Source organism: Dermacentor albipictus, chromosome 9 (assembly GCF_038994185.2).
Source record: "Dermacentor albipictus isolate Rhodes 1998 colony chromosome 9, USDA_Dalb.pri_finalv2, whole genome shotgun sequence".
Lineage (NCBI taxonomy): Eukaryota > Metazoa > Arthropoda > Arachnida > Ixodida > Ixodidae > Dermacentor > Dermacentor albipictus.
In genome coordinates, this window is record NC_091829.1 from 52,789,224 (window position 1) to 52,810,229 (window position 21,006).

Here is a 21,006-nt window from a genome sequence, read left to right on the forward strand (position 1 = left end):
TTTCTGTAATATGTACAAGCCCGGCCGGAACAAAAGACTTCAAGACTGCGTGTGGGATATTGGTATCAGCCCATTCTTGGCCAATGTCGCAGAATGATTCCATTAGGAGGACAAAAGGGGCCGTGAATATAATAAATTGATAGCTTGCCATCGAGAGCGGCCACTTCATGGATAGTAATTGCAGCAATGTCTTAGCAACGGTACTAGAAATAACGGAGTTTGCTACGGAGTTTCAACTGGGTTGCTGCGATTACTGGATGCAATATGTCGTAGGCCCGTAATTTTCTTTATACCGAACGTTACCATGCTATCTTTGACAAGATTTCGAAGACAACAATTGGTCGGTCGCATCAAAAAGTCGCAGGTCTGCGTAGCACACGCAGCAGTCACAGCGTATGCTGGAGGAGCACCCCCTTAGGGGCTCCATTTTCGGTGCCACGCACCACAGGGTCTTCGCGGCGAAGTCTCTTCGTGTCGTTTCCACGAGAACGATCTGAACTGTCCGCCCGGCGTCTGTTTCGAACACACGCAGAGTGTTCTTCAAGATTGCATTTCATGACTTATGGAATCGCTAAGCGAATTTTGTAAATGACGTGAGGCGTAAAATGCTATGGAAGGTCGCTCGAAATCGCAAGCGGTTTGAGAGGCAGCAAGCTAAAGCCTATAGCATAGCTCCCATTCGTGCATGCCGAAGACGCGGCGCGCTGCAGTGGCATAGCTGACGTCAAACTACAGTGGCGTTACCGCATGTCCCATCTATAAGCCGCTTGACATGACGACGGCGTTTACTTAATATTATATTTCGGAGGGTGGTGGTGGTGGAGAAGGAAGTAGTTCCTAAAACATGGTGCTGACGACAAAGAGGTGGGAAAATAGAGCTTGCGGAGCAATTAGCCATTACAGAGGACATGTCACATTGTAGTGACTGTGGAAAAAAAAAGACAACGGCACAACTGTTAGTCCCAAAAACTCGTTATTGGGTGAACGTGTGCCCAGAATATCAGGCGAGACTCATGCACAACGATAGCGGCGAGCGTGTTCTTCGATCGTCGAAAAATTTAATATGCGGATTAGACGCGTCGTCTATTTTAAACACGCCTAATTGAGCCTTCTAACGTAATCTCTGGTGCCTGCGTAATTACTGCCATGTACACCACTATTCTCCTCGCGCACACAATCTGATTACACAAGGCTCGGCGACAACATGAACGACAGATAAAACCAGCGACAACATTCGAGAAAATGCCGATACAGAGATGCCCGTCTTGCACTGGGCGATTACTTTGAACATTTCGGTTATAGCCAGGGAAAGCCGGTCTCCCGGAAAGATAGATAGGAACGCGTGGCAATATAGAAGCTGGCCTTTTCATGAGGAACGCATGCTGACAACGTCCGAAAATTGTGCCGAAGGCTGTGGCGCCCTCTGCAAGGCGTGGGACTGGGCACAGAGCTGCGGCTAGTTTCACACCGTTTGCTCTTTTTATCGAAACAACAGTGATGCTCGCTCGTGTGCCCTTAGCGATAAAACTGCAGCCTTTTCTCAACTCGGACGCTTCCTCGAAATCAAATCCTGCTGCATGGTCAATTGTCAACCAGTAGCTAACTCGTTGAAGAGAGAGCGTGCACGGCTCAGTCGTGCTGTAGAGCAATGGCCGAAGAAAAAACAACGGGTCCGCCGTTTCCGACGAATACCACGAAAGATGACGCAGAGCCGAGTACAAGCGATGCCGGAACCGGGGAAGCCTCTAACGTTGTGGAAGAGAACTTCAGGTAAGGCCTGCCACTTTTCAAATTCTCGAAGGACTAAGCTCGCTCAGAGTCCACCTGGTACGCACTCTATAGCATATTCAGATCCGTTTCAACAGGAAGATCTTTATTTGCTGCAAACAGTTTCTAATTTCTTAAGCAGAAAGTGTCTTCAGCAATAAAGGTCCTGTTTCTTTTTTTGTTGGCGGGGCTTGTCAGCGTAAGGGTGTTTAGAAAGTTCTGCCATGTACTGTAGATCTTGCGTAAATACTGCAACGTAACTTGTCAACATGTCAGAATCATGAGCAGTAAATTAGAAACTAAATATGGCTTAGACGGCATACACAGCGGTTAACTGCTTGAAGGTCTCGCGCATGCGCAGTAAACGACGTGTTTAGGGTCGTGGCAAAGCAGGTCATTCACGCGTTTCTAGAGTACACAGTCTGGTCAGTCTGATGTACAGTGGTTCGTAGGCGGCAAGAGAATAAAACGAGGAAAAATATTACATCGTAGCTATTTTTACCGTTTGAACTCGCGCTTATTGCTGCTTATGTATAGGGCGACGTTTAGCTAATGTAGGAAATCTTAGACAAGTGCACCAAGTTGGGTGGGTTGGTAAAGCGAACAGATTTTATACTCGTCTTAACAGAGTGGTTGGTCTCTTGAGATCGCTGGCTTTTTTTCTTACTCTGTATTTTTTCCACCTGTTTATTATGCGTATTAGTCAGCTGTGGAGACCGAGGCGAATCGCTAGTGGCCAGCGTGGCCCACTAAGACTATTTTTGACTGTGAAATACACTTCCCAGCGTCCAGCTGGCTAGTATTTAACAAAACGCACCGGGGAAGTTGCAAACACCAGCCAACACGAGACTGCCGCACGTACTAATGCACGCATATGTACAGTGCCGTCCACTGCTGAGTAGAGCACGTGAACGGCCGGCTTTGCTCTCCGGGACGCCACCTGGCAACAATTAGTGGGTCTGAGACAGCGTGCACAGATGCATGGGCGGCCTAATAAACGTGTAAGCTTGCGCGTGTTGCATTTAACCAGATGTTCGTAAGCGCCTTTGTTATCTCGAAAAGCCCGTGAGCGCACTTCATTCCTTGCGAAATGACCGGCGCGCGTTATCGGACCACACGCTTGATTCTATGACATTTGACGTGCCGCAAGCGCCATCAGACCGAGTGCAGGCTAGGGAAAAACAAAGGCGCTTTTCATCGTCGCTACTCATCAAAAACTGTTTGGCACGTTTATTAGGCCGCGCATGCTCCTGGGCACGCTATCTCGCATCCAGCAACCGCCGTCAGGTGTCGCCCTGCAGAGCGAAGCCGGCAGCTCGTGCGCTCTACACAGCAGTGGAAGGCACTGTACAGCCACTTTGATAGTTCATGCGCAATTTGGCAGATGTGCGGCGCTGGCTTAGTCAAAGCCTGCCATCACGCTAGACGCTGGGAGGTGGCGCTATAGATGACTATTATTTATTGACATCACCTTTGAAACGGGGCGGTGACAAATCGACACCTAGCCTGCTCGTGTTATTCAAGTATGCCATGCATGCTTGCCTTTCTTTGGTATTTGTATACATCTTATTCTTTTTCTCTTCCTCGAGACTTTACTACTTACTTGTACCGCTGCCTGTGTGTAACGAATCAGGTCGTATCAATCACTTTCCTGCATTTTTTTCACTAATACTCTAAATGTATTTTGCTTATCCCGACTGCTGACCGATTGATGCTTCCGTCGACTTTAAAGCTCCTTGTGGATGGCCTTTCTGTAGCCATCCGGGCTGCAGGAAGGTGAGCAAAACTTAACTTCATTGCCATAATTTATAACTAACTTAAGCAGCAACGCTGCTTGCTCGTTTGCTGTTAAAATATAAAATGTCCTTAAACATGCTTGCGCAATTAAATAAAAAAAACTGTTTGCTTTGCTGCTACAATGAATAATGTCATCCGCATTTATATGCGAGTACATCACGTGACGTTATCGATAATTTATGTTCATGTGGCTCTATGTACTAGTGCTACCGAAGAGTCAATTAAGGAAGCCGAAGCTTCAGAGCGCCAGCTACCTGAAGAGGTGGGGCCAGTCCAGGCTTCAGAAAGGTGAGCAAAGCTTTCGTTCATAACTCCATTGCCTGAAGTCAGAGCTCATTTGAACCGAGCAACTTCTAAATCGTTCGCTGTAAGATGTGGAAACATTGCCCTCATGAAAAGGTGCGTAAAAAAATTTTGCTAGATAAACATGACGTACTGGCAAAGCTTTTCAGTGAGGCAAACACTTGGCATCTAGCTTTTTTATAATATTACGACACGCGGAGCGAACCCTGAAGACCACTGTGTAGTCTGGCACAGCGTGCGCATCATCCAGTGGCGGTGGAAGGCGTGGGCGCCAGGCTCGTCAGGTTACGGTGGCGCAAGAGCTAACCGACCTCATTATAGTCCACCGCCTGCGCCGAGCTGCGGCGCCTTGACGCATGCGCATCTAATGCGAATCTAGGAGTCTCGGGACGATATGAAACTGCGCGCTCGCTGCATTGTGCATGGGTACGCACCGCCATAGAGTTTCATACAATGTGAGCGCCGCCACCAACACCGAAGGAAGGAAAAAGTTAGGAAGGAGCATAGCGGAACGCCGTTGAAGTCAAGCCTGTCGGCCCCAACACGTGATCGCACGCGCAGCAGGTCAGCCGAAACGCTAGTGGACTTATAATGTTCCGGCGGACAGCACATTTATTATTATAACAACGAGATGAAAGACGTTTTGTTTCATCCACCTCATTACATTTCTTCAAGGACCGATCATCGCTTCAAAGTGGGGCTACTTTCTTGTCGCACAAAATTGTGTAATGACTCTTTTGTTCCGAGAACAAGTGTCGCATGGAACCACCTTCCCTCCACAATCGCCAGCATTGCTGATGACCACCAGTTCAAGATCGCTTTACAAGACGCCTTGTAATACTTCTGTTTGTTTGTTTGCTGCACGCCTTGCCATTTCTTTCCCACTCCTTTCTGTAGTGCCTTTGGGCCCTGAAAGTATTTTAAATAAATAAATAAATACACCAGCAGCAAAAGTAGTAGACTCCTGTCCTTGCTGCATGACCGAGGCCATTTAACGTAGCGTTGACGACGCGCCCTCTTCCCTTCGTCTTTTAGAGTGGAGCTCTTCCGTTTCTGCGTTTACGGTCGGCGTCCCTCGCCGTAACCGAGCGAACGCAGAGGGCAGCGGGGGTATGAAACACGGCGATAGCGAAGAGCGCACCAGGTGGGAAGCGGAGGAGGGTATGGCGAGGGCGTCAGAAGAAAGCCGGCGCCGCGCAAGACGGGCTCTGTGGCAACGACCGCCACGAGGCGCGCGAGAGTAGCGCGCTCGTGTGCGGTAACTGATGGTGCGTGCGTGTGTGTGGGCTGCATGATAAAGCGCTGCATGAGCGGGAGGTCTGTCTGCGGTGGCTGCTGTGAACAGCGCCCACGCGTCACCCAAGCGCTGCCTCTCGCCATCTGCCGATTAGGAAGGCGCCTCGTTTCGCTCCGTTTGCAATGTGCCGCACGAGACAACTTGTCCGCGGCAGCCGATATATCGCATTGGGGAGTTTCGCATGAGGGAGTATCGTAACCATAGGTTAGTTTAGTTCTTTATTTTCTCCTTTTTATGCGAAGCATATTACGAGGGCTCAACCCAGCTCCTCAGGCGCGGCGGTGACCATGAAATCACGTGACACCGTGACGTCACGACAGAGGAGAAGTGGCTTTGGCTCAACTCTTGCAAGACGGGCTGGGTGGGAATCGAACCAGGGTCTCCGGAGTGTGGGACGGAGACGCTACCACTGAGCCACGAGTACAACGCTTCAAAGCGGTACAAAAGCGCCTCTAGTGAATGCGGTGTTGCCTTAGAAACGCGCTGTTTCTAAGGCGTGCGTCTCTTGCTCAGGCGCACATTTCGTTGCCGCGCCGAACGCTGCTTTGCTCGACGCTCACCGCGTCCAATGCGGGGCGCGTAGTCGCTGCCCTGTAGCCCATTGTCTTACACCCCTTGGCGGGTCGACGGGAACGCTGTCGCGTTCCACTCTTGAAGGCGAAGAAGTAATGCATGAGTTGTTTCTTCGTCTAGCCGAACCAAATATAGCCAAGCAACAGCAGTTCACCAGGCTAAACAGTGGTTCAACAACTAAAATAAAGGCTAGTATGCTTCGCATCCTGGGCTTAACCTTACCTAAGCCACAGCCATTTTTTTGTTTTAGAAGCCAAGCAGACTTGGCGTCTGTGGAGACTCCGAGCACTTCACGCGTAAGCCAGGACCTCATGGTGGTGGCTACAGCGGCTGTGGCGGTCCCGATTGCGTGAGTGCGTTTTGCGCATCCGTATAATTGCTATCGGAAGAAAGAAAATGTTTTATAAAAAACGGTTTGTTTTTACAATTCGCAATATAGGAAAATGAACGAGGGGTTTATATACATGGAATATATCAGCTTTGTTACTCTAGCGTATTTATAGGGAGCGTCGCATATTTTTGGGAAGCAGTTCGTTAAGAAGTAGTAAAGCACGAGTGGTCGAAACAAACTGTGACAGGCTGTATATGTTTGGTAATCCATAATTTTCTGTGGATAATTAGTCCTTGGCACGAGAAGTAGAGCGTCTAGCAGTGCATTTTATGATACTTCAGGACGCGTCAAGAATCTTTAGTAAGATAAGCCATAATTTTTTTTTAATACCGAAGGTGTTAAATGTATGCAACTACATCATATTAAGTTTGTTTAACCTGAATAGCTAATGTAAACAGTCGAGTAAAGGTATTTTCTGTAAAACAAGTTTCCTCTTTAGTGAAGATGCTTGGTGCTACTAAAGCTGCGAATCTATGCACAATCAGTTGATTTTTTTTTCGTTGATGACTCATTGTACTGCTTTTATTCTTTTTTCAATGTAAGGCATTTGTTAAAAGTTAATAAATGTTCTGAGGGGCAAAAATACCGAGTTACTTTTAGCTGTGTCAGCAAAGACTATTTTCAATGTAGCTGGAGCAGCAACTTTCCCGAGGCTGTTGTAGTTGTATCAGTGATGTATATCAATCAGTGTTGTATCAGTGATTCAATTCAGTGGAAGCGCGTGATTATCAATACTTCACGAGTCTACGCCTCTCGTTTAGGCTCTGAAAAGGTCAACTTGCTCACGGCAAGATCCATGATGGCGTAGATTTCAGTGTCAGATCACTATATCATATGCGATCCCGCCAGCAGGTAGCATTTAGTTGCTCGGAATCTCGTTCAGACGACTACGCTGTTGCGTCCATCCACTTCGCTTTCGGTGAAAACGATGTGCCAACACTACTACTCCGAAATACCGAGACCGCTTATCCGCCCACTTCTAGGAAAGCCGATGGAACTGGCCAAGACCAAGGCCAAGGAAGCAGACGTGTCGGCGATGAGTGCGGCGAGGTCATCGGCCATTCGCACGACCTGGAAACTCCTCCCAACACGCCGATGGCCGGGGGAACTCGCGTTTGCGAGGGATTTGCTGGGTCGTCTCCTCCGCATGACGTGCGCGTGATGCGTCGCCGACGAAGAACTACATGCGAAAGGCTTTACGACTGCGAAGAATGTGCCAAGTCTTACGTTCAAAGGGGCCGGTGCCGCGCCGTTCACCGCCGCAGGTACACGTCCGAATGTCTGTTCGAGTGCCCGGAGTGCGATTCTCACTTCGTCCGCAGAGCAAGCCTAGACAGGCATCTCACGCTCGATCATCACAAATGTCGCGTGTGCCCAGCCACGTTTCCGGAAATTTCGGGACTGGCAGCCCACCTGATCACGCACTCGCTTGATTTTATGTGACCACGCGCGAATGTGATTTCTTTGGCAAACGGCAGGTTTGGTAGCCCTTGCGAAGGCTCGACATTTCTCGGTCCAAAGAGTGTCTGGCAGGAATTTTGCGCTCGAAAGAATAAAATGTCCAATTCTTTCCGCAAAAAGAGTGAAATGGTATTGCAGAACACTGTCTGTCAATGGTTGTTACAATGCCCGGCCAAGCTTCCGGATGTAGTACATGAACTCGTCGATATTCCAAATGACAAGAATTTGTTAATGAGTTAGATGACAAGGAGCTGTTATTACACTTTGCTTTGCCTGCCTCATTCCATGTATCGCGCGCTCTGAACAACTGCTTGAATATAAGGTTCCCTGGAAAGGTAACTGCGCTGTTCTTTTCTTTTATTACTCGTGTGTAGCCCAATAATGCCTGCATAGAAATCATGTCACCACCGAATGAACTTCTTTAGGAATGTTTTTGACGGCTTTCATTCCAAAAGCTTTTATTCCTTTTGTTATTGTTTTCTTGTCTGTTAACGAAGTGCGAACCCTTATTCTCCGTCGAGTAGAAAAAGGCAAAATATATCTGATAAATCATGAAGTTTGTGTTCTTTGCCACGTTGAGTAGCTCATCTCAGTGAAAAACATTTGCCAGAAACAGTCACACGATGACTGTTTACGGTAATGCAGTAAGGTAGTGACACAACGTATTGCCACCGTCCTAACAGGTCACTTGTCTCCTGCCTGGTGATGAAGCCGGACTCGTCTCTCGCGCTTCGATCTCTGATCACGCAGCGCCATCTAATGGCGCTGGCAAGACATCCACGCGTTGGCCTACGACAAGAGACCCGTGGCGCTTCAATGCGTGCGAACGCTTGGCATTGTTTCCTCACCGGCCGCACCCATCGTGACTCGTACTCAGGGACCCAAGTTGGGTCATTTAAGGGTGGCGAGCCACATACCCAGTCCATTTGTGGCGCAGCCTGTTAGAGGGCCCCGCTGCTGTCCCTGAGGAACCCGCTTAATGTGGCTTCTGTGCCACCCAGCACAGAAAAAATGGCAAATATTTTCCAATGTCAGATTCTGTTGCTCGACGTGGCCCGCCTCCAAATCGGCTAGGCGAAATGCAGTCGGGCTCCACTATCGCATTTCAAACTCCGTGTTTTCAAAACGCGCAGACTTGGTCTAATACATTTCAACATTTACAATAATGCTGCGTGCATTCTGCAAATGATTTGAGGCGTAAGATGCCATAGGTGACGGCTCGAAATCACAAGCGATTTCAGAAAGAGCCAGCTAATGTGTTGCGTAGTTCCTGTCTGCACCGCGCGTTTCAGTGGCGTAGCAGACTTAAAGCCATGTTGGAGCATTACCGCATCTCCAATCTATACACCGCTGTTACGACGACGTTTATTGTATTTTTTATTCCTAAAGTGCTGACGACTACATGATGCGAAATTGGCTCTTGTGAAAGAATTCCCCGAGTTAAACTAGGCCTTCTACTGCCGCCATTAGATATGTGCCGCAACATCGCTCTATTGTGCTTATTCCCCAAATATATTTACACTAAAAGCGAACCCGTTTACAACTGCAAATACCCCACTCTTTCTCACGCATATTACATAATCAGTTCAATTTCAGGCACATATATGGTAAAACAAATGCATTTAATTCATCTGCACTACCTCGTGCCTTTGGAATGATCTCCCTGATAACATAGCCTTCATATCTAACCCCGACACGTTCCGATGCCAGTTACTCACGCTTTGCATATTTAATACCGTTCACAAATTCCCCATCTAGTGTGTTTGATAGCGTATTTTTGCAATGTTGTACTATATTTTTCATAAACACTATTCCTTTTGCTCTGTTAATGGTAACAAGTGTTCGTGTGCCTTCAGATATTGCTCTGTATTCCCTGCGCCTTGAATATTGTATAACAAGGGGACCTTTTTTATAGCACTGTTCATGTTGGGAACTTGTACTTTTTATGTCTTTACTTTATGCCCTGCCATAGGGCCTGTAAGGTTCTTTTGAATAAATAAGTAAATAAATAAATAAATAAATACAGAGCAGATTTACAAGCCCCTCTTGCCAATAGGAGCGTAAGGTGACTGGGTGCGACAAATTTGTCTAGTGCTGTGGCGCCCTCTGCAAGAGGTGCAACGAAGCACAGTGGTTCCCCCTCGCGTCCCCGTAGCGAAAAACCTAAACTCAACCCAATTTTTTAGTGCCCACACTTCCTTGGCCCCGCATTCAGCTTGTGGTCGATCAGTAGCAAAGAGATGTATGCACTGGTCAGCCTTGGTGTCCACAAACGGTACAAGAAAAAAAAAAAAAAACTGGCCCTCGCTTTCCGTCGAACTCCACCAGTGTCTAGGCAGAGCCGTGTGCAAGGTACTAGAGAAAGCGTATAACATATTGGGAGGCAGTCCCAGGTAAGCCGTCCTGCTTTTAAAATTGACGACTGAAGTCCCTCAGAGTCCACCTGGGTGTAGTCTATAGCATTTTCAGATTCGGTTCGACCGAAATATCTTTTATTTGCGGCATACAGTTCCTGCTTCTGTCTGCATTCATAATTTTTTCGCGTGGGCGGGCCAGCGTTCGAGTAGTTAGAAAATACTGCGATATTGCGCAACTGCTGCGACGTAACACGTCAAGGCACTCTCTTGCAGTAACCTCACCAAAATTGTGAACACTAAATTAATACTAAAATGACAAGCGTCATAAATTGAACAAGCTAGATAGTTCGGAGTGCGCGCTCATCGCGATTTGGCAGGGAGCAAACTCAAATTGTTCCTTGTCGGGACGCATGCAAGATCTGCGCGCCAACACAACAGAATGTGTTCTACCTCCTTCGCCCTAACATCCAGGAAAAAACTTCTACAGTAGGTATAGTAGAATATTGTCAAAATCGGCGTCGTCCACTTACGTGACTTAACCGTCCACGCTTTCAAAGAGCCTCACGTGGACTTTCATACTAGCAGCATGCATTCAGCACTCTAAGAAACGTTTCCACCTTTTGGAGTGCATCTCTGCCACACAACGATAATCGTCATCTGCCTTGATGCGTTTCCTTTCTTGAAAACGCCGCGCCCGCTACTTTCCTGTCGGGAATGCTATGTCATGCTGATAACGAGCTTGCTGTTAGTTATTGGAAAGTACCGTGCTGGCAGCGTTAAAGAAAGGAAATGCGTCAAGGCAGATGAAGATTATTGTTGTGTGGCAGAGATACGCCTCAATGGGTGCAAATTTGTTTCGAGTGAGCCATTCGGCGCCTAGAATGGCCAGAACGCGCAAAAAAGCAAAATAAATATACGGAGAAATACGCACTTTTTCAGGCCTACATTTTACACCCACAAGTGAGCTTTACACGTGGAAGGTCTTCGTGAAATTTTTTATTGCTAGTCAGAGCACCTATACGCCCGCGTCAACGGGTCAAATTACTTTTCTCTTCAGTGCAAGCTCGCGCCGCTCAATAACCGTTTTTGCTCGCGTTAAGGATTGATCAGTTGCCGATGTTGCATTACTCTCAAACCTGCACGAAGGAAGTTGAACTTGTTTGCGAGTGTATTTGTTTGTCTCATTAACGCACAGAATTTGTTTCGAGCAACACTGAAAGGGAACATGGCAGTGCGTGGAAGACAGCATCAAGCCCAACTTGGATCAATACGCGGCTGCCGCTGTCGGATACAAAGCGGAAGGAGCACTGGTGTTCAGCTATGCGTTGGCACTGTCAAATCGCTTTGTTTCTGCAGTGCGGCTTTGTTTCTGCACAGCGAGAGATACGGACCGCGCGCCGGCTTCCGAGGGCAAGACGGAGGCACCCGCGCGTGCACGTCACGTGACTGCCTCGCCGACGACAACCCGCCTCGCCCCGAAGCGCCTTCTCTGCTCCATGGAGGCGTTCTAGTGACGTGGCGTCGCGGCGGTGTCCTCTCCCCTCGCCGAACGCTTGGCGCGCTAAGGGGGCAGAAGGCGTTCCGATTAGCATGCTCTGCTCCCTCGATGTGCGCTCGTGGCGTGTCGTCGCAGCCAGCGGGAATTTAGGGGCCGTTTCGCTGCTATAGATGCCGGCTTTTACGCTAAACTGGCAATTTGATGCATTCGCTTCATTATGTTTGTTTAGCGTAGAACACAAGAGCAAAGCTTGCTGGAAATTGGTAGTTTCAGCAGAAAGGTGAAGCAACGGCAGCGATTGCAATGTTTCTGCGTTGCAGAAAAAAAAAACGAAAATAAGTCAGTGTGTCAGTACAGTGGTAACCGACGAGGCGAATTCTAGTAAAACTGTAGCCTTCAACGCGGTAGTTTCTTTGCGATTCCTCGCGCATTTTCGTGACCGTAGGTGACAGGTGTTTTTGCAGTCTGTCACCTACAGAAAGAGCATGTTACCTACGCAGAAAGAGCAGCTGTCACCTATAAAAAATGAAATACGTGCCCGATGGTGATGTACATCTTCAGCTCACCGGCACAGCAGCCCGATGCACTAACAATTAGTCCCAAATTTGTTCCTTTTTTTCGTAATCATTCATTCCATGGACGGAGCTACGTAGTCTCATCCGCGGCATGGCGTCGGATACACACGCAGAACACAAAAAATGGAGGACGCTTAAGCTTCGCCTTCAAGGGTGGAACGCGACAGCGTTCCTGTCGACCCGCCAAGGGGTGTAAGACAGTGGGCTACGGCGCAGCGACTACGCGTCCCGCTTCGGACGCGGTGAGCGTCGAGCAGTGCCGCGTTCGGCGCGGCAACGAAATGTGCGCCTGAGCAAGTGACGCAAGCCTGAGCCTTAGAAAGAGCGCGTTTCTAAGGCAACACCGCATTCACTAGAGACGCTTTTGTACCGCTTTGAAGCATCGAACTCGTGGCTGAGTGGTAGCGCCTCCGTCTCACACTCCGGAGACCCTGGTTCGATTCCCACCCAGCCCATCTTGCAAGTTGTTTTTTATTCATGAAGTGCCTGCTGGGATTTATCGCTCACGGCCAACGCCGACGACGCCGACACCGACGACACCGGCTTTTCTGCGACACGAGCTCCTTAACGCTGTCGCGTTAATACAGTTGCTACTCATCCTTGAAGCGTGTTGCTCAGGTCACTGTCGATCTTCACAAGAAAGAGTAGCATGGTGGTAACGACGAGCAGCACCTTAGCAATGCAGAATACCAACCGAGACAAAATTCAATTTGTTCATGTAGACATTAAGTTGGACCAACATTTGAATGAAATTAGTTGCTGATAAAAATTATAGGCTCCGGCATTTCGATCTAACAAGCGTGTCTTTCACAGGATATATGCATTGACTTGAGTAGAAACATATCGCAGCTTAAATCGCCGCAATTATTTGGCACATGATACTACACGGAATGAAGATTTATAGCAGTCCTTTTTGAAGAGTTTGTTGAAGTGCATCCCGAACTTTGGCGTCAGCGCCGTAGAAGTATTTCGACAATATGCGCAATATACAGCCCAGACGGGTCACTGCTCAAACTAAATGCTGTTAGAATATATTAACGCATAAAATGGTGTATAGGGGTGGCAACCATTGCACTTAAGCACGTGTAGGTATCTTTCAGAGTTTCGCCGTGTAGACGCGAAATAAATCCCTTTAATAAACTTATACCTGGATCTGCAAAATTGATAGTCCTGGATTTCAGTGTTTGGGCATTCCCTTCATAGCTATGTCAAAAAAGAGTCATCTTTCTTAAATGATTAACCAACGCATGGCTATCTAAGTCTCGTGTGTGCGCACTTGTGCGCGTGCCTGCTTGCGTGCGTATATATATTTATATATATATTCTCGCCAATTTTCAAATAGTTTGTTGAAGTAATTGCACGTGTTGTACCTTCCCTTTGCTGTCGTTGTTTTTTGTGCTTCACTTGCATCGACAAGGCTGGATTTCTATCTTTCTCCAGATAACCCTTAATTGCAAACAATCTCGGTCACAGAACTACACTATTGTCTATTGCTTTGCTTTTTTTTAATGTGTTACAATTTGTCTTTAGCTCTTTAGTTCATTGATTTACTAAATTGTCTTTAGCAGCATTACAAATAGTACAGCTATTGTCCTCCCCCTTCGTAAAGCTGTTGAAGCAAGCAAAGACGAAGAAAACGGACAACGTGTCTGCGATAGGTCCGGCAAGGTATTCGGCCGCCCGCCTGACCCGGAAAGGCTTTTCGGCATGCACACGGGCGAGAGACAGTTCGTATGCGAAGAATCTTGTAGAAGTTCCGGTAGGCCTTTCGGCACGCAGATGGGCGAGAGACCATTCGTATGCGAAGGATCTGCAGAAATTCCGGTAGGCCTTTCGGCACGCAGATGGGCGAGAGAACATTCCTATGCGAAGGATCTGGCAGAAATTCTGGCAGGCCTATCGGCACGCAGACGGGCGACAGAACATCCCACGTTATCTGTTGAATGAATTTTTTGTCCCGCATGCGGAAACATATGCATATCGGACTCTCTCTTGTTTGGGGATATCTTGAAATTTATTCTGTTCGCAATTTTCTGCTCACTTGCGGTTTTGCGCATGCCTGTATCTACACATGTTTAGTACGGTTTTCTTTCCCCAACTGCCTTGTGTTCTGTGCCACAGACCATTGTCAAGCCGACGTGTTGGTTTTTCGCTTGGTCTGCGCGACATTTTGGTGACTAAAATAAAGTTTTCTTTTGATTTTAAATGCACTGATAATTATTGTTTTTGCCTCATTATGGCCACTTTCTATTAGAGTGTATGTGCGTCGTAGATAATCATGAACTACTACTTGCCAAAGAAGTTGAAAAAAAGGGGTTACCGAGGGGTCCGTTCTTATTTATCATATCACGAGAAGCCAACAAACAGATGCCAGTGACAACAAAGAGGAAATTGCATGTACTTAGTAAGTGAACAAAAGAAATCATAAATTAATGGCAATGAAAGTGTTTGAAAAAGAAAACTTGCCGCAGGTGGGGAACAATCCCACGTCTTCGCATTACATTTGAAGCATCGCACGCGTAATGCGAAGACGTGGGATCGTTCCCCACCTGCGGCAAGTTTTCTTTTTCAAACACTTTAATTGCCATTAATTTATCATTTCTGTAATTCAATTAGTAAGTACAAGCAATTTCCCTTGTGTTGTCTTTGGCGTCTGTTTGCTGGCTTCTCATTGTGCACACGTAGACGTCCTCAGGGCTTACGAGCACCAAAAATACCGTTACTACTGGCGAGGAATGTTCAGCTCCGTCCAAAAACGTGTTCGCTCGTGTCCGTAATGCCAGCCCGCGTCCGGACGACGCTTTATTACAACCACTTCAGTGCCTTACTTAGTGCCTTGGACTGTGTGAGGATTCACCTGCATGAGCCGCTTTCGCTAACACCTGCGGGTATAGGATGGATAGTTGTCTCAATTGGCCATTTTACATGGTATGCTGAAACCGCCGCTCTACCTGCAGCCCGCGCCAGTGACACTGCATCTTTTTTGTGCTCCACGGTTTGCTTGTCCTTCCTCGGTACACTCGGTAACTACTGTGCGACAGACGACATTCCTTTTTCCCGAAAGTGGTTGAAGCCCTGCGAGTGAGAGCCACTCGGGCTTGCAGCTATTCTTGCTATGCGTCGCTTGACTGCTTGCTTGCTTACGCCTGACGCTACCCGATGAATTGTTTGTATTGAAGAAGGCAAGACGATGACGAAGCACCCAAGCAAGCCGTAGCGTTGGTGGTAGCCTCGCGAGCCATACTTGTGCTTGCCTGGATTTTAGGTCGCCTGACACCCGCCATTTCTCGACGCTGGCCTTTGACGCTCCTCGTCATTCCTTGACGTCTACACGTCGATAAATGCCGTGACGTGTTCCATACACCCGTTGACAATTGTTGGAAGCACTGGGTCTTCAACAACGTCTCGACCCTGAAACTCCGGTCTCGCACTCTGCCACTAGTGACGAGTGACTCTACCCAGCACGTCCGCAATTGTCAAGGGACGGCTTCATCTGTGCAGCAGGTAGCCTAAAGTGTAAGCGAGAAATTAAGTGACCCCGGAGCGAGAACAACTGGAAACCCGAATAACTCAACTCGCGTCAAGCACTGGCGATCCGAATGACTTTGTCGCTGAACTGCAGCTATCGTGCAGCGCAGCGACCAAGTTCTGTCGACAGACCGTTGACGACCGAACACCATAGGCTCTATAATTGTACCTTGCACAGCGCTCTTCTCAACCCTTTTGTGTTTCTTTTGAAGAGCTTGGCGTAAGCTAGCTGGGACATCCTATCTACTTCAGTCGGTGTCTTATCGCATGGTATCGCTTGCTCCGGCATTCATGCAGCATCATCCCTGGCGTTGGCAGTCGCTTTGCAACGGCCACGCTCTGGATGGCCCGATTCGAGCACAGCCTAGGCTCGGTGTGCCTACTGCCGTCGACGTAACGGAGCGCCTGGGCGGGACGCCGCAGATAGTCGCGTCTAGAAGGCAGCAGATGTGCACCCACTGCGCAGGCTGTCAGTTCTTGGAGAGCAGCGGCAGAGAAAGGCCCCAGGCACATTGGGAGCGCTTCCGTGAAATTGGGCAATCCGAGCTTTCTTCAGCGCCGTCTCTTGAACGCATCCCAAGGTAAGCAAAGATTATTTCATCCCTCCTACCGCTAACAATTCATTTACGTTGGCGAATGGTTTTAAGTGCGCGAGTACGTTGGCTTTCGTTGTACAGAGCCGTAAAGACTCTTAGAATCGTGAAGTTAGGTTTTGCGGCGGAGCTTTTCTGGTAATTAAAAAAGATTATGGGGTTTTATGTGCCAAAACCACTTTTTGATTATGAGGTACGCCGTAGTGGGCTCCGGAAATTTCGAACATCTGGGCTTCTGTAACGTGCACCTAAATTTAAGTACACGGGTGTCAGCATTTCACTCCCATCGAAATGCGGCCCTCGTTGCCAGGATTCGATCCCGAGACCTTGTGCTCAGCAACCGAACACCATAGCCACTGAACAACCACGCGGGTCTCCTGGTAAATTGGAATGAAGTTGGTTGTGGAGATATTACTTTCGTTAATAAAAGTTGCTGTAAATGGTCCCTAATGTCCTCCCCAGTAAGAGCAGGAATTCTTTTTTATGCTTTTTTTGCGAGTAATGTTAAGCTGAATACCCGTGATGGCATCAGATGCCTCGCTACAGTATATGTGCCTATATGTCGAGTTATTTGACCATCTTGCTTGACCATTTAACGCACCCTACAGCGTAAAAATAGCTATCTTATAATTCCACCCTTGTCAAAGTGGGGCTTTTAACATATAACACATGCTTGTCTTTGTTGGCTACTTGTTGATTCCCGTTCTAATGTATGATAGCTTAATATGGAGGGAATGATTGGATCCTATCAGGTTAGGGTAAAACCACATATGCATAAGGCCTTAGGTTATATTTAGCGACAAAGAATTTTGGGAAGAAACGATAAATAACTTTGCTCAACTGCAAATTGTTCGTGCCTCAGTGTGCATCTCCATCGAAAGCTCACGAGTGTTTTACTCCAGCCAGCCATACATGAAATGTGCCACTTCACGCATCGTTTGTCAGCGATGCGCATTGTACCGTTTGTGTTTTCGTAGTTTGTGAAAATAAAAAACCGAACACGGGTAATGTAACTGGCATAATTAAATGGTTTTGAAAGAGGGGTCACCAAAAATGTGATGTCCGAAAACAGTGCTACTTATGCTAGGATAAAATGAAAACACATAACTGAACGTGACACAAACTCATGCTCGACGAACTCTCATCATCACAGTAGCCGAATTGCGTAAGAAGTAACGAACGAATCAAGAACTCATGCAAAGGACGTCGCGGTGTTTTCAGTCATATACTCAAACCTCTCCCATCATTGAATAGCAGTGAAATCACTTATTGTCATGTGGCTCAATGCTAAGTACGAGGTCGCCAGATCAAATCCCGGCCACGGCGGCTGCATTTCGATGGGGGCGAAATGCGAAAACACCCGTGTACTTAGATTTATGTGCTCCTTAAACAACCCCAGATGGCCCAAATAATTCCGGAGTCCCCCATTACGGCGTGTCTAATAATCAGATTGGTTTTGGCACGTAAAACGGAATAATTTACTTTCTTAATTACAATACCATTCTGATGATGAACCGTAATTACTTGGCCACTACTAAGGAGAAAGCGCGTGTGAAGTTTCGTAGTACCTGTCGCATAAGTTATGCGTGATTGATGGTCATGAAAGCGTATTTATTATCGAGCAGTGTAAAGCTACATAAAAAAACGTACCCTTTTGTAGTTAGAAATAGGTGGTGATATTTCTCTTATATTTGAAGACGTATATAGCACGAACACTACAGAAACAAGAAGCTTAAGGACTTTAGGAGCTTCGGGACACTTTCTGAGAAGGAATTTCTGAACGCACCAACACGAACAGAATTCGAAACACTCGTCCAGGACTAGCTCCCAACGGCAACTTCCGTCGTGTCACAGCTGGTCCTTGCATCTTATACGGCTCAGCCTAGCCCAACACTACCTTTTTGCTGCTGCCATCATCAGCGAACGAGCCTCGCCTGCGAAATGTGCTGCCATAGGTGGCAGCACATTTCGCAGGCGAGGTTCGTTCGCTGGTGAGAAATGGTGCTATCGCGTAAAGAAACGGGCGACAACCTTGGCCCACATCCCCGCTTTCGGAACTCATGTGATTTGCTCCATCAGTACGTCACGAGCATTTGAAGCTAATTCAAGGAAATTCAGAAGTTTGGGTTTACTGAATTCACTTGGAACGAATTCTCCAGACTGCACCAGTTCCGAGATATTATTTTCAAAGTGTCCGCCGAAATTCATTGGCGTTCCAGTTCCTTGCCTTAAGAAAACGCTGTTTTATTCATTGAAGCACAAAAGCTAGTACCTGGAAAACCATTGAATTTCGCCGGACACCCTTACGGAAACACTCCTAGAGCTTTCATTTGTGTTCCCTACGGTGAACATTACTGAACGCGCTTGAGGAAAATGACGATGAAAAGGCTTCTGTACGAAGGTCGCTCAGAGTTGCTCATTGCGTATTTACCTTTTTTTTTAGTGTGTGTGGTTAGCTTCTCAGCCATGTCACAGAAATTATGACGGCTCACAATAATCACTATACATATTGTCTCTATGTACTAAATGCGATAAAGTTGTGTTAAATGCGTCAAAGCTACGTATTTTTACTTCGAAGTGCTGGAGCATCCCATCGAAGATGCATTACCTCAGATGCTGCATCGCGCTTAATGTAGTGAGTCCTCATAATTTAAGAGGCGTTAAATATGGGCCTATTACAGTCAGAAATGTGCATTTTGTTTAATCAAGCTAAGGGAATTGAGTAAGCGTTATTACATAATTCAATAATTTTTTTCAAGGAACACGAACAAGCTAATTACTGGTTTCAGACGTTACGAGTTAGTAAATCCTTTCCTTTTTTCGTCATTGCCGCCGAAGCAGTCCACATTGCCAGCACCCGTCAAGCAGACGTCTAGCGAAGTAATTGTGTGCATATAACGACGCCGTGTGCATTCAAGTGGAATGGGGCCACATTCACTACCCGCAGAGCTCAACTTACCTGAAGAGGAATGCCTGTGATTTTCCTCTCCCTTGCCACCACCGCTGCACAGAACTAACAAAACACAAATCGCATACAGAAACGTGTATACACCGCTGAGTGAGGGCAATGCCTTTCCTTTACTGGGAGCTTCTCACGCTACGATGTAGGAGCGCACGTCAATAACGGCGGTAATACTTTATTGAAACAGGAGTATTCGTTTATTTGAGGAAACAGATTTTGCTAATTACGGGAACACTGGAAACGAGTGAATGCAGAGTGTAAACTCGTCTTCTATGTGTATGGTACGTCCTGCGAAAAAAAAAGAAGGAAAAGGATCATAAGGATCAATGTTTTGGCAACATTTATCTAAAGATGAAAGCGGCATCACAGAGATCAAAACATCACGCATAAGCATTGACGATCCTTCGGCCATTGCTAATGAATTTAACGCCTTTTTTCAATCGGTGTTTACCATAAACGCACCGCACGCGCACTTGCAACCTTACACGCTTCGTAATCCGATGCCCGAAGTAGGGTTAAGCAAAAACGGCATCCTTAGTCTTTTGCGTAATCTAGACATAATAAAGTCATCAGGTCCGGACAATGTATATAATGTTTTTCTCAACAGTTACACAATCTGGGTAGCAGAGTACTTATACGTAATATATAAAACATCGTTAGAATCCTGTGTGATACCAGATGACTGGCGCTTTGCAAGGATAGTTCCGATTCCCAAATCTGGATCCCCTTTAGAACTAAATAATTACAGACTAGTCTCCTTAACATCCACAACTTGTAAACTGCTAGAACACATAATATTTAAAGCTATTATAATACATTTAGAGATTAATCATTTACTTCATGCCAATCAGCATGGATTTGGGGCTGGTTTATCCACAATAACACAGTTAGCTGAGATAACGGATGATTTTATGAATGCACTTATTATGAGGGGTCAAATTGATGCAGTGTTTTTGGACTTTTCCAAAGCGTTCGATGTAGTTCCGCATGCCGATTTAGTAACTAAACTGCTCTCTATTGGCATCGAACGCAATATCATCCATTGGATAGAATCTTTTTTGTCCTCAAGAAAGCAATACGTAGCTGTTAAAGACTGCGTTTCTGGTACACTGGAAGTGCACTCAGGGGTGCCACAGGGGTCAGTTCTCGGTCCCTTGTTGTTCTTTTGTTTATATCAATGACATCTATTTATCTGTTCAATCGCCTGTGAACATCCGGTTATTTGCGGACGATTGTGTTGTTTATACTAATTTAAATCATCATTCCGGCCAAGTAAGACTTAATGATGCGTTGCACTCAATTAGCATAGGGTGTGAAACATAAGGATTGAAGCTAAACACCTTGAAGACGGCAGCTATTACATTTACCAACAAGAAAGAACCCTTAGATTTTACTTATATTATTAATAATTCTTATATACATAAAACCCAGCGAGTGAAGTATATAGGAGTTACACTCACAAGCAATTTAAGTTAGGAACCCCATACAGAAAACGTTTGCAGCAACGCGCTAAAAAAGCTGGCATTTTTTAAACGGAAATTGCGTCGTACCTCATCGACCATTAAGTTAACAGCGCACAAAGCTCTCGTCAGACCAAAATTCGAATTTGAGGATTTGATCTGGAGCCCTCACTAAAAATATTTAATCAAGAAAATAGAAAGAGTGCAAAGTTTAGCTTTGCGGTTTATATACTCCACATACTCGCGTTTCTCTAGCGTGTCCGTTCTTCGCGACAGGGCGAAATTGAAAAAACTAGCTCATCGCAGAATTGTATCTCGCATCAAATTTTTATATCAGCTGTACCATGGTCACTACAAAATACCTCGTGAATGTTGTTTACCTGAGCCCCCCATGCGCTCTGCTAGCACAAACCACAACAAAACAATTAAGCAACCATTTAGTAA

General features: G+C 46.6%; 2 protein-coding genes across 9 annotated transcripts in view; one reads left to right on the forward strand and one right to left on the reverse strand.

The window, feature by feature from the left end:
• Positions 1-1,364: 1,364 nt before the first annotated feature.
• LOC135918290 (uncharacterized) overlaps positions 1,365-21,006 on the forward strand; it is a 343,130-nt gene continuing 323,488 nt past the window's right edge. For 4 of the 8 annotated variants that reach the window (XM_070525723.1, XM_070525721.1, XM_070525720.1 and 1 more), the window contains exons 1-5: positions 1,368-1,770; positions 3,769-3,852; positions 5,988-6,086; positions 7,112-7,393; positions 15,845-16,128. In XM_070525723.1, the coding sequence (XP_070381824.1) occupies positions 1,649-1,770; positions 3,769-3,852; positions 5,988-6,086; positions 7,112-7,393; positions 15,845-15,944 (687 nt within the window). In that variant the 5' untranslated portion in view covers positions 1,368-1,648 and the 3' untranslated portion in view covers positions 15,945-16,128. Of the gene's footprint in view, positions 1,771-3,768; positions 3,853-5,987; positions 6,087-7,111; positions 7,394-8,272; positions 9,078-15,844; positions 16,129-21,006 lie in introns of those variants that run through there. The other 4 variants (XM_070525718.1, XM_070525719.1, XM_070525725.1 and 1 more) reach the window with 4 other exon arrangements.
• The window catches only part of LOC135918288 (uncharacterized), a 73,068-nt gene continuing 71,323 nt past the window's right edge, over positions 19,262-21,006 (reverse strand). Inside the window, exon 8 of the mRNA XM_065451948.2 lies at positions 19,262-19,390. Coding sequence (XP_065308020.1) covers positions 19,373-19,390 — 18 coding nt within the window. The 3' untranslated portion in view covers positions 19,262-19,372. The remainder of the gene's footprint in view (positions 19,391-21,006) is intronic.